Source organism: Pleurodeles waltl, chromosome 8, assembly GCF_031143425.1.
Source record: "Pleurodeles waltl isolate 20211129_DDA chromosome 8, aPleWal1.hap1.20221129, whole genome shotgun sequence".
Taxonomy (NCBI): Eukaryota; Metazoa; Chordata; class Amphibia; order Caudata; family Salamandridae; genus Pleurodeles; species Pleurodeles waltl.
In genome coordinates, this window is record NC_090447.1 from 1,436,183,589 (window position 1) to 1,436,197,269 (window position 13,681).

The window sequence follows — 13,681 nt, forward strand, 5'->3', positions numbered from 1 at the left end:
ATCGTGCCCAAAACAGCAAGAGAGTTGTCTCGTAGTCCGACATCCTATCTTGAAAATATTGCAAAAGTAGTGTGTACTTGTAAACAAAGTATGCAAGAGCAATTACTAAACAAACACCTGATTTTGCTGAGACTCATTCAAAAGGTCCCATTGATTGTCCTGGAAAATAGAAAATAACATTCTACATTTTGCCATGTCTATTGCCCCATTGTGCATTAGAATGCATCTTTTAACAGGTTTAAATTGCTGTCCCCAAGGAGTATTTTTGACAATAAATAAATCTTAGCCCCCCCCCCCCCACACACACACAAAAAAAGGCGCCCCCTGCTAGAGACCAATGTAACCAGGAGACGCTACAGCCAACGATAGGGAATCCCGAAGTACTGGGACGGCCCATGCTGGGGCATGTTGATATATATTTCCGGCGGCCCGTGCACAGGCACTCCGCGGACCAGAGAAGTTATGCGCGTCCCCTCTGTGTTCTTCCTGTGCATGTGCCATTTGAGGACACGGCAAGAGCTGCGGCTTATGGGGGCGCGAAGGAGCGTCTGTGATAAAAGAATCCGCTGCGACAGTCGGGTCCTAAGTGAAACGCCACCTCTCAGTCCGTGGAAGGCGCCTTAAAGTTGCTGGAATAGCCGATCGGGTTAATGTGCCTGCTGCAGTGTAATGTCCTCACTCCTTAAATAACTTATCCGACGCGCGACACAGGCGAAGTATGGGAGTACTTTTCATCTTTAATAGCAAGTCTGCCTTTGAGCATGGTAATAGCAACATGGGGGGTTTGCAGCACCACTGATGCAGCCGCGAGGCGGTGGCAGCAAGCGGTGCAGGAAAAGCAAGTAAATCTCCATAGCATCTTTGGGATTCCCCTCAAGGTGCATAAGTATGCTGCGTACATCTTGCCTTCAAGCCAGGGATCTTCCAAGCTCTCGGGTCCTCTGCCCTGAATTCCCCTTTGCAGGCGTCCAAGCAGCGCAGCCTGCAGTCCCCACGTCGGCCGCCAGGTGTCCCCCACGCGCTCTCATAAGAGGGCTGGGCACAGGGTGATTCCTATTGGTTGTACACAAGACACGATGCCACAGGACGGCCCTTTTAAAGAACATCTGGGGACAGAGGGGTGACTCCGAGCATTCCTTCCTGTTCCGACGACGTGGAGATCAGGGAGCTGTCATCCAAAGGCAAAAATGAGTGAGGTGAGTGATCCGGCCGTGCGCCTTGAGGGGGGCAGGTAGCACCTCAGCTGCTGCAGTGCTTTGAATGGGCACTCCGAGTGCAGGGAGCTACATCGCCGGCACTTGGCAGTAGTACTTCCAAACTTTGATGCTCTGGAGGAGACAGGTGCATTGCGGATGAGTCAATGTTGTGACAATTGTGTAAACTCAAGCAGACGTCATCAGACAACACACCAGTCTGGAATTCGTATTGTTGGTGGCTGTGGGTCAAGGGATAGTGACAAAAAAAAAACTGTATTGTTTTTCTTTTCACTCGAATGTTCTCTTCAGAGCAAAACGCACCCTAATCGGTTTTAATAAGAAGGCACAGCCACTTTTAGGTAATCGGTGCAGTCAAATGAAAAAGAAAATTTACTTAGAAGTTGTCATGCCAGTTCAGTGCGTTTAAGCGCCTGCTGCGGCGTTCTGTTTATGATGTTCAGATTGCGAGTAAGATTACGGCAGAGGTCGGGATAACATTACACACGAACACTAATAATGAAATGAGGAGGCTAGAGATGGATTGTAGAACTACCTGTTTCTTTCGGCGCTACAAAGAAACATGGACTTGATATCAGCGCTATATAGTTTTACATTCTCCAGCTTTACGATATTTTAATGTGTTTCCTTCGCTCGAACGATTGCCTGACAATTCCTGTCTCAGTGTAAACTAAGAGTTTATGTACACCATGTGTGCACTCTGGGGTACCTGTCATCTCATACCCACCTTAAACTTCGTAAACGAGCGAGTGTTCTTGTGCAGAACAAGGTGCATTGCCTCATGGTGCTTCCCGTGTTTGGCAGAGAGGTTTGCCGAGGTTCACACGTGTAGTCAAATAGGAAAATGAGACTCGAATCTAGATCTTGTGATGCTAGAGCCTGTCTCAAGACCGCGTCTTCTCCGTGCCACACCTACAATCAAGCCCTGCGTTTGCTTCTGTAGCTTAGGTCCACAGACCCAAGCAGTGTTCCCGTCGATGGTCACAGATCGCGCCAATCCCGTGGAGACATCTAGAGGTTTGTTTCATCTTGGCCTGAGCTCCGTATTTATCGTAAAACGATACATCAAATACCACATTTAGAAAATAAACCGTGAAAGTTTGTGTTGGAGAGGCTGCGCCAGGGAGAGGAGAGCATTTCGAATTGAAGTTGGGACACCCTCTTCAGTCATGAAGGATGCTTTGTACTGCACATGGTTTTATGCATCAGTTTCACAGTATTCCTCTCTTGACTTTTTCACTGGTTCTTTATTTTACGATGATTCAGGCAAAATTACAGCCCAGCCAAGAAAGGGGTTACCCTATCCAATGGCCATTTATATTAAGATATCCCGTTTTTCTTAGGCATCTTCAGAGTTGTGTTTGCTTTGTTGACTAAAGAGAAGATCGAAACGAATATTGGAGCCTTGCTTCTCCTCATAAAGGAAACCCATCCATCTTTTGATGAGCAACACTGTATCATTGCACTCGTGCAGTGTGAGGTTTGCACCAAAAAGTGCGCAGACTAACCAGTGTAAAAACATCTGCACCGATTACTGCAGCGCCCTGTTTCTTGCAGCGATGCATCGGTGCAAATGTCATATTTACACTTAGACGGTCGGCGAAAAAGCTGAGCCAAAATGCACTGCAATTGTGCAGAGTTCATGTGATCTGACCCCAATCAGATATTTTTCGTATTCCAGTCTGCAGTTACACGCGTGCTTCCAAGCACTTTTCTGGGGGTGTATGAAGAGACAGAGAAAAAAAGAGAGAGAGCCAGGGGGTCTGGTAGGCTGAGGATGAAAGACAGAGAGGAAAAAGGGGAGCAACAGAGAGAGTGGTGGAGAGAGGCAGAAAAATGTGTGTGTGAAAGGGAGAACAAGAGAGTGTCACGGAGGCTGAGAGAAATGTGTGCGTTTGAGAGAGCGAGAGGAGAATATGAGAGGAGAGTGATAACTAAGATGATAGATAGATAGGGAGATAGACAGACAGGTAGATAGATAGATAGACAGATAGATAGATGGATAGCTATATATATATATATATATATATATAGAGAGAGAGAGAGAGAGAGAGAGAGAGAGAGAGAGAGAGAGAGAGAGAGAGAGATAGATAGATAGATCGACAGACAGACAGATAGATAGATAGATAGATAGATAGATAGATAGATAGACAGACAGACAGACAGACAGACAGATAGATTTGCATACATAGAGACAGTTGCATTGATGTAGAGGGTTGCATAGCTAGACAGACATAAATGGATAGATAGACAGACAGACAGGTAGATAGATAGATAGACAGATAGATAGATGGATAGCTATATATATATATATATATATATATATATAGAGAGAGAGAGAGAGAGATAGATAGATAGATCGACAGACAGACAGACAGACAGACAGACAGACAGATAGATAGATAGATAGATAGATAGATAGATAGATAGATAGACAGACAGACAGACAGATAGATTTGCATACATAGAGACAGTTGCATTGATGTAGAGGGTTGCATAGCTAGACAGACATAAATGGATAGATAGACAGACAGACAGGTAGATAGATAGATTTGCATACATAGAGGCAGTTGCATTGATGTAGAGGCTTGCATAGATAGACAGATAGATAGATAGATAGATAGATAGATAGATAGATAGATAGATAGATAGATATACAGATAGATGGATAGATAGATAGACAGACAGGTAGATATATAGATAGATAGATAGATATATTTATCGAGGAGGAGGAGCCAGAAAAACGGTGTCTTGTTCAGAGACAGATGAGTGAAAGAGGGAGTGTCATGGAGGCTGAGTTAAGGAGACACAGAGAGAAAACGTGTGTGTCAGACCGATAGAGAGGAGCGAAGGGAGAGTGAAAAAGTCTGAGTGTCGGCGAAGCAAAGAGAGAGAGAAGGTGTGTGCGTGAGTGTTTGAGAGAGGTAGAGAGTTTGGTGCGTAAGAGAGAGAGGACGGAGGGCTGTGTCAGGGTGTTTGTGGGAAACAGAGAGACAGCGAGAATTTCAGCTCTACCAGACTCAGTGTGCCCAAGCTAGCGCCCCACCTAGTGCAGCACCCCCTCCCCCCGGCCCCCGAGACAGAGAGAGGCTGATAATCTGACCATTAAACAGGGCTGCTACGGTTATGAGATTTTACAGCCACAACATTTTCCGCATAATTATGGCTTTGCAGCATTCACCCCCATCATCTGCTGCATAATCTACAGATTTTACCCCACCCCCTCAAAAAAAAAATGGCTTCTCGCTCAAACGGATCAAAAGTTAATAAAAATACTGCAACACTTGTTGTGCTCTGGAAGGCCCTTTGCAAATGCTGCCTGGTCCACTTTCTGTTGCTTATTGCTGTATTTGTTGTGAACTGGTGCTAATGACATGCAGCCTTTGTCCAGACAGTGCTAACCTGTGTCAAAATAAGGCATTGACACTATGACAAAATGTGCTGGATGACTCTGCATAATTTGCCTTTTCTTGCCACATAATTTAGTCAACTCTGCCACATCCCCTGTCACATAATTCCAGTGGCACTGCTGTTAAACTGCCCCATATTTTAACACCTGGATCCTCTATCAACCATGTGAAACAGGCCAGTTGGCACATGAATGCACTCTGAGCAATCACTGGAGAAGGAGACATTCACAGTGTCAGTTGGTGGTGTACCCCATTTGATTGCTGGAAAGCCGATGTGAAGTTATATCAGGAACTGCTTATCTTACATATTTTTGGTCTTACCACAACCAGTCATCCACGTGCCCAGTGTCCAGTTGCATCCCCAGACTCATCTCTCTTGAAGTTTGAGCTACTGAACATCCACATCAACAGTATTGTGGTACAAGAATATCAAGGGCCAAAATACTGAAAGGTAAATGCATTTAGGGAAGTATAGATTCACTATTCCTAACTATACATCTGTACACACCTTGAAGAGATATATATAATGCAAAGGTACATATATGTGAACTTAGGTGTAGACAATCTGGTCTCACTTACCTTTCAGTATTATTCTCAATATTCTTTTCCTCGATAGTCGGTCTCACCGATATTATGGGTTCAGCATTAGAGTGCACATCTCTCTTGGATGCTCTTCAATATTTACATTTGTCTCTTGTACCAGTTACTGGACCAACACAAAATCAACTTCCAAGTTTGTGTGGATGACAAACACTCTCACTTCTGTACAGGCATACATTCAGACATTCCCACAAACATCACCTCAAGCTTTGGCTTAATATTTCACTGGATGAAAAAGGGTGTCCCTTGTATGAATGAAGACACAACTGAAATCTCTGTAATGGGTCAATCTAAGTCAAGCCCCCACCCTTTGATTGCTTAAAATGTATTGGAAATCCCAATCACCTCCCAAAGTACTAGGGACCTGGGAATGCTTTTTGATTGTTCTACTTGTGCCCCCGCCACCAAATCAACATAGTAGCAAAACAACATCAGTCAAAATATTCAGCTTTTAGTCAAATCCTTCAACTGTGCCAAACTGATCACTGGGTGGAGCCGACAAAAGCCCTTTTCATGGCACACGTGGCCTTCTGCATCATCAACATGGGCCAACCCAAGAAGTGCATCACTAGTCTAGGAAGGCTGCAAAATCAGACTATAGGAGTTACTTAGTTATGTGGGGCAGACACCCATCTGCCATGAGGGAGTAATAATCTCCATCACCCTGGCAGAAAGCTAGCAGCCATATTTAGAGTTTCCTACCTGCCTGGTGTCTACCAAACTCTAAATAGTCTCCTATTTCTAAATCTCCACAAAATGCGACCATGTTTAACTCTTGCTGAAAAGTCATCATTGTCACCCTGTAAAAGCTAACACCACATTCAAGGTAAGCTAACTACATGCAGTGCTTAGTTTGTAAAAAAAAGGTGCCAGGGTCCTTGTCAGGAGACCACTGCAGCCTACACCGCACATTGCCCCTGCCAGTACTGCTGGTGACACTACCAACACAACTATTAACCATCCTACTCCTATAAATGTGACAATTCCGACTATTCCAGGCCTCCAAAACCATAAGAACGACTTGGGCGTCAGGTATAAGTCATTTCTAATGTACAATGAATTAATAAACAACTGTTGTGCTCATTGCTAAATTATATTCACAGTGCCACCATGTGGCAGACTTTAATAAGTGCTATGGTGACAATTAAGTGCTGGTGCCGGGCACCGGAAACCACTGGCTCAAATTAAGCACTGACTACAAACCAGGAGTATGGCTCAGCACAATCAACATTTCTGGCAGTCTTCTAGAGTTCATAGATTCAAATCTTCATCAAGCGGACACAGGGCTTGAGTTAGAGTTTGACAACCAGGGCACTCAGCCAAAAATGGTGAAGTTCCCTGGCTGCTAAACTGATGGTCAGTCCGCTCTATTTTGAGTCAGGTGGATCTTATGTTTCTGATGGTCCTTCCTCTTCTGGCTCTGCTGTTGGAAATCCCGTAGTAACTGCCTGACTGATTAGGAGCCATGTAAGTTCATCAGACCATCCTAGCTATTTAAAGTGGACATGTGATGCATGCTTTTCAGTTTAAGGCCACCAGGGAAAAATGCCTCCCACTTCTTGGGAGGAAACTAGGGGAGTGTGAAATTCAAGTAATTTGTATAACGATGCTAAATTTTGGGAAAATCGTTCTACATTACGTGTAATTACACAAAATGCGAATCCATCATTATGCACTATATTTTAGTGTAAAATGCGCCCTTGTATCAGTTTTTGGTGCAAGGATACAGAAGCACCATGAACAACAGCCGCTTGAGTTCTGTTGTTCCCATGAGTTGGTCGTACATTTTTACTGTAAGTGATGTAATGGCATAATTCCAGGGATTTGTGTTACAAGCATAATGTGAATTGAACACTTTGAGAGTTTGATTTTAGAAAACAAAAAAGTTTAATGAGCAGCTGCTAGACGCGTGGTGGACACTCACCAAACTTTCAGTGCCTTCAAATGAGTCGCTGTGATGACGGCTCCTCTGAAGGGTCAGTGACCTCTCTAAAGCCGTGGATGTCTTAAAGTATGGCAGGCGGTAGGCCAGTCAGGGTATTGGAGGAAATTATCTCTACCACCCTGATTGCAGGCAGACTGCCTGATTAGTCTAAATAAGAGCCTTGATCTTCCAATCTTCTAATGTGGGTACGTTGAATATTGGTTAATAACATTTGCTATTTAGAGTGCTTAGAAATGGCAGAACTGCAGTACGAAGCACTACATGAAACCTGTGTTAATATTTATAGTCAGTACAGGAAACTCCTAAAGACTGAACTATTCAGACTCGCTTTGTGCCGAAGCTCTCTTATGCACAAGCGCTGTAATGGAAGAAAATTTGATATGAGTATTGTTCATCTGACTGAACTCCGCTCTCCCTTGTTTTACGTCTCTTCATATACCTATATGTTGCCTGTTCTAGCGCCCTGAAGTAAGTGAGAACCAACACACGACACTGTATTAAACTCACAGTAATTAAATACATAAATGAAGCAATCTTATCCTGCAGTGTTCACATTGTAAGAGGCAGAGCCTCTCAGGGGCGTCCCAGCATAATTTCAGAGTTTGAGGCCCTGGGGAACCTGAAAAGGCTCTATTCGTCTTAGCAGTGACTACATTTGAGTTCAGACATCAAGCCTAGTAGAGCTCCTCGACTCTCTCCTTATTGGTCCTGATGAGAGTTGATTTGCAGGCCACCGTTCCCTGTGATTGATTGTCCTCATTCAGCATCAGACATCAAATGCCGAAATGTACTGGTCTCCGCCAATGGAATCATAGCTTTAAATTGACCCTTATATTTCCCACAGGAAGTGCGGATGATGTCTGTGATATATTTTCTCGCTTGAAAACAGTTTTTATACTTCGCAATTCCCAGTGAAGCACGATGCAGTTCCCTGTGGCCATGCAGCCTCCTGATGTTTTCATAGGTAAAAATAGCGATTCCAACATTCTCGTTCATTACTCAGATTTTTCCGCATTTTCTATGTGCAGGTACAAATATTTAGCGATTCAATAAGAAACATCTAAGTGAAGGATCGCGAAACATGTTATAGAAAAATTACAGCCAGATCACCTCGACTGGGGACCGGGGGCGTAGCTTGGTCAGTATGATTGGAGGGGGGAGCATCACCTCGACTGCGGACCGGGGGCATAGCTTGGTCAGTATGATTGGAGGGGGGAGCATCACCTCCACTGCGGACCGGGGGCGTAGCTTGGTCAGTATGATTGGAGGGGGGAGCATCACCTCGACTGGGGACTGGGGGCATAGGTTGGTCAGTATGATTGAGGGGAGACGAGGTCATCACCCCGCCCTGGGAACGGGGGCGTAGCTTGGTCAGTGTGATTGGAGGGGGGAGCATCACCTCGACTGGGGACCGGGGGCGTAGCTTGGTCAGTATGATTGGGGGGAGACGAGGTCATCACCCCGCCCTGGGAACGGGGGCGTAGCTTGGTCAGTGTGATTGGAGGGGGGAGCATCACCTCGACTGGGGACCGGGGGCGTAGCTTGGTCAGTATGATTGGGGGGAGACGAGGTCATCACCCCGCCCTGGGAACGGGGGCGTAGCTTGGTCAGTGTGATTGGAGGGGGGAGCATCACCTCGACTGGGGACCGGGGGCGTAGCTTGGTCAGTATGATTGGGGGGAGACGAGGTCATCACCCCGCCCTGGGATCAGGGGTGTAGCTTGGTCAGTGTGATTGGGGGGGAGCACCTAGACTGGGCACCAGGGGCGTAGCTTGGTCAATATGATTTTTTTTGGGGGGGATCACCTCGACTGGGGACCAGGGGCATAGCTTGGTGAATTTGATTTTGGGGGAGGGGGGATCACCTCGTCTGAGGACCAGGGGCAAGGCTTGGTCAGTATGATTGGGGGGTCACCTAAACTGGGGACAAGGGGCGAGGCTTGATCAGGATGATTCAGGGGGGGTCCAGGCTGCGGATTTCCCAACAATCACGCAGGAGCATCTTGTTAATGCACCTAGTTAAAACACATTATATGAGAAGCAGGTCATGAGAGGGGTTTTAGGGGTAGGGGGAGGAAAGAGGAGTGCGGATTGTTAGGGGTACTTAAATCTTTATATCAATATTTTTCAAACTAATCAACCTTTTTTAAGACCATCAAAACACATCACAATACCCAACTAAAAGCAGTTGTACCCAACTATTTAACTACTGTATTCATTTTTTAGAGGGGTGTAACACCCCAAACATCTCCTAGAGCTACGCCCCTGCTGGGGGCCTGTCTTATGTTTTTTAAACAATGTGAAAGTAAACAAAAGTGTAGCCCAGCTCCAGAAGCAATGTCCTGGGACTCGTGGCGCCTCCTCTGTGTAGTAGGTGGTTTCCTTGCATTTTGTTTAAATGCCTTATTACCAAACGCAGCTCACAGGTAAGAGCGCATTCTTGCTCCCTTGGTTGCTACACATTCTAAAAATAATGCTCTTTAAGAGACTGCTTGGCAGACATCCACTTTTAATTAATTCGGAACATCTATCAAATCTTATTATATTTGGCTCCTGGTGCCAGGGCATTTAACCAACACATTCCTCGATTTATTACAGTCCAATAAAATCGTGCTAAATATTTGAAGCGCTCAATAAAGCGGTAGGGCTGCAGCCTCTTGGATGTCTGCCCGTGTGGATATTAAGTCAGACATCACAGATTCCTCTCTTGATGAAAAGAGCTAGAACTCTACCAAAATAGTTTACACGTTTTTAGGGACATTAAAATATCATAGCCCCAAAACTCATCCAAGCTCACTTCTGACTTGCCCCATACCACCTCTAAGGTCTGGAAGGGGGTGAGAACGTGTCTTTTCAAGCAGCATCTTGTTACACCCATTGCACTACAATATCCAACCTCTCAATAGTGGACCACCATTAACCACTGGTTTTACTGGGAAAAAACTGAAGTGCAGGTGCTTACTATCCTGTAATACCTGGGTGCAACTGAGAAGTTCTGGTACTCTCCCATTATAAGTATTGCACTTTTGTTGAGAAATAAAAGACACTCTCTCTTTTAAATTAAAGTAGTGCAGGTACTCAGTACCTCTGAGAACCTGCCCACTTAAAGAACTGCCATTAACTCAATCTGGTTAATCTCAGATGGGCCAGACTTCATGAAAGGCCTTTTGCCATTCCTTGGCTGGTTTGCAGCCACTCTAATGCCGGATTCAGAGGCGCTTAACTGTTCATGTTCATGCTCCTCCTAAATAGCATGGCTAAAGGTAAAACATGGGGCCTGATCCACAAAGGCAAACTTAGACCAGAAGTCTAATTTTACTATGAGTAAAGTTAGACTTTTGTTCTAACTTTAGACTTTTGGTCTAAACTTAAACCAAAAATCTAGGTTTGCTACGGGTAAAGTTAGACTTTAGGTCCAAGTTTAGACTTTTGGTCTAAACTTAGACCAAAAGTCTAAACTCAGACCAAAAGTTAAACTTTTCTACGAGGAAAGTTAGACTTTTGGTCTAAACTTAGACTTTTGGTCTCAATTTAGACTATTGGTCTAAGTTAAGTTTATGTGTTTCGGCCCATGTTTTGGATGCTGTCTTTTGCAGGACTTCTTCTGTTCTGCAACCCCTACCATTTACCAAATAAACAAATGCTGGCTCGGCGCTGGCCCCTTTTCAGAGCTCATGTCCCCAGTGTGCAGGGACAAGAGAGGGACCGCTTCAGGTGCCCCCTGGGCCCCTCAAGACCTCACAGTTCGAGCCACAGTTTCCACACTGCTACTCATTCCAAGGAGTACCTCACTTCTGCCCTCCCAAACTGCACCTTAAGTGCTCCCTGTTCTTCTATAGTTCCTCTGTGTTAACCCCTGCATCCTTGTCTCACATCCACTTGGAACCCTGGTCGCTGACTATTCAACTCTCTCTCACTTACGCTACTGTGCCCTTCCACCACATCTATGTTGGGTACCTCTCCCCAGTACAGCGCCCCTTTGCTTTGTAGACAGGTTTTTGGTATTTGAATAACATACAGAAAACCATGACTTGCACATGCTTTCTGGTGAGCAAACGAGGAAGGAGTCGTAACTAGGGTTGTGTGAAATTTACGCAATTTGCTTTTCGGTAATTCAACAACATTTTGGAAAAATTAACAGGAATTGCATGAAATACCAAACTGTAATTTGGTACTATTTTATAGCCACCGAGTTCCACGCTTAAAAAATAGTGGAAAAACACACAAGCACCACAGACTTCAGCTGCTTGCATCTGGTCGTTGATATTGTTCCCTCGCCATTTTGCTATTTTTTTCCATGAATTACACATGAATATGCAAGGTGGCGTAATAGCGTAACAAATAATCTACCAAAATTACGCAATGGAAATTTTGCATGGGCCTAGTCGTATCTCTGACTGAGGAGAGCAGACTCATTCTCCTCTACAAATGAAGCACATGAAACAGGTTGAATGTGTTCCGTGGCACTGTCCCTAGTGCCTTTCCACATGTTAACATTTAGATGCTTCCTGGGCCTTGATATGTCTTTTTAAATTCACATATTCCTGATTACGGAGAACAAAGGCTTATGGGAACCGGTGTTTGATATTTTTATGTCCCAATAGACGGTTTAATCTTCGGAATACACAATCCTATCGAAAAAGAAAAGCCTTTAGCTAATGAATGTGCGGTCGTTTTGCAGAGTGCTTTACAAAGTTTGAGGAATTAACACCACAAGAGAGCCCCAGAGGCTCCTATTCAGAATAAATGCGACAGTATTTCTTTTACCAGATGGAAAGTGTCCTTTATTTGAAAAGAGACTAAAACAGAAAGTGAGCCCGAAGACAGAAGTGTCAGAAGAAATTATACAACTTTGATCATTTCTGAGCTAATAAAGGATTTAAGATTTATTTTACTTATATTTATTTATTACACGAACCAAGTGCAAAAGTACTTTGGAGCACTATACGCCATCAGAAGCACCAGAATGATGAAATCAGTGCAATCTTAAATGTATTAAAAATGTATACAGATTACCAACTCACCCAAAACCGATGGTTCACAGTCTTCATTTTACTGACATATGGAGGCTGAAGAGGAAACCTGTTTTTGCTTTTCAGTCATATTCGTTTACCTGAGAAAACTAGCTGCAAAGCTAGTTAAGAGGGCAAAACTTGTAACCTTGATGTACACGTTTAAAGAATAAGTCACCTGCTTCAACCGTGATAAGATGTGATCAAACTTCCTTGCATCTGACATCAGTCTGTCCACAGCAAACAACGCTGCTCTCAGGGGAGAGAATACGGATGAACTAAGACAGAACCTTGGGAATCCAAACAGAAAAAAATACAGAACCTGGATAGGAAAGTGAAAATCAACCACTGCTGAAAGGAACCAATTTATGCAAATCAGGCAGAAGAAGAAGAGGCCAAAACCGATGTGTGGGAATTCATCTCCAAATCTAAAGGTCATTTCTGGACAGAAAGGACACAATTCTTGCTTGAAGTCAGCAAGATGTGCATCTTGATAGAGTTCCATAAAAACAAGTAGTCTGTATTCAGTTCTCACACTTCTAATGGCAGCTATTAACCTGTTCCAGATCCAAGATGGATGACATGGGAACATACAGCTGTGTGTGGTCAGGGTATTGGTAAACTGGGATATCTGCCTTAGATCCTAGATGTCCCAAAGGCTCAATGCACATAATAAATAAAGTAACAGACAGACCTTAACTCACCAAGTCTGATTAAAGTATATAACGAAAAGGGCACGCAGTGGTGGGGATTAATTTGGACCATTATTAACAACTATAGGGTAGTTTAAGGCATTCCCTTTTTATTTTGTTATTTTATTGTCAGCCTAGAGCATTCTTTGGGTCCTCAAAACAGCTTATCAAGTAGATAGGGGACTTGTTTTCATGAGCATTGCACAATTTATTTATACATCCAACAGTTATTCAATGTTGTTAGTAAACAAGTAAGAAAATAACAGGGTAAAAACATCACTTGGTATTGTTACGGAGATACATATATGACTCTGGATACAAAATTAAAACATGCATAACATCAAAGTATATTTCAATAAGTAATCTGAAAGATACTGTGTTTCAAAAGTCAAAAAGACCATGAGTTTCTTTTCTAGAGTTTTTAAATTCACAAAGATAATTCCATGTTTAGTGGATACAGGTGTATCTAATGCAAATATTACATAAATTCAGAACGTCCACACCCCAATGTTTCGGCTTCTCGACCTGAATTATTGAAGGGAGTCTTCATTAGAACAAAAGTGCCTAAAAGAAATGATATATGCAATCCTGTGACCTGGGAAATGACCTATTGATTGATAGCTAATGTAGTCATTTTTCTGGTATGCAGATTTTTGCAGAGTTTCTGATTTTCTTCATTTTCGAAATTTGCTGTTAAATTCACCTTTATCAACGCAAAAAAGTTTGGCTCATTGCAAGATAATTTTGCTACTTTATGAGATAATGGTCCATTTACCCAACCAGTGGCGAGTGTATGCATATTTTTCTC

The 13,681-nt window shown here is 43.7% G+C and overlaps 1 protein-coding gene across 1 annotated transcript in view; it reads left to right on the forward strand.

The window, feature by feature from the left end:
- Positions 1-1,061: 1,061 nt before the first annotated feature.
- PCP4 (Purkinje cell protein 4) overlaps positions 1,062-13,681 on the forward strand; it is a 158,861-nt gene continuing 146,241 nt past the window's right edge. Inside the window, exon 1 of the mRNA XM_069203219.1 lies at positions 1,062-1,196. Coding sequence (XP_069059320.1) covers positions 1,188-1,196 — 9 coding nt within the window. The 5' untranslated portion in view covers positions 1,062-1,187. The remainder of the gene's footprint in view (positions 1,197-13,681) is intronic.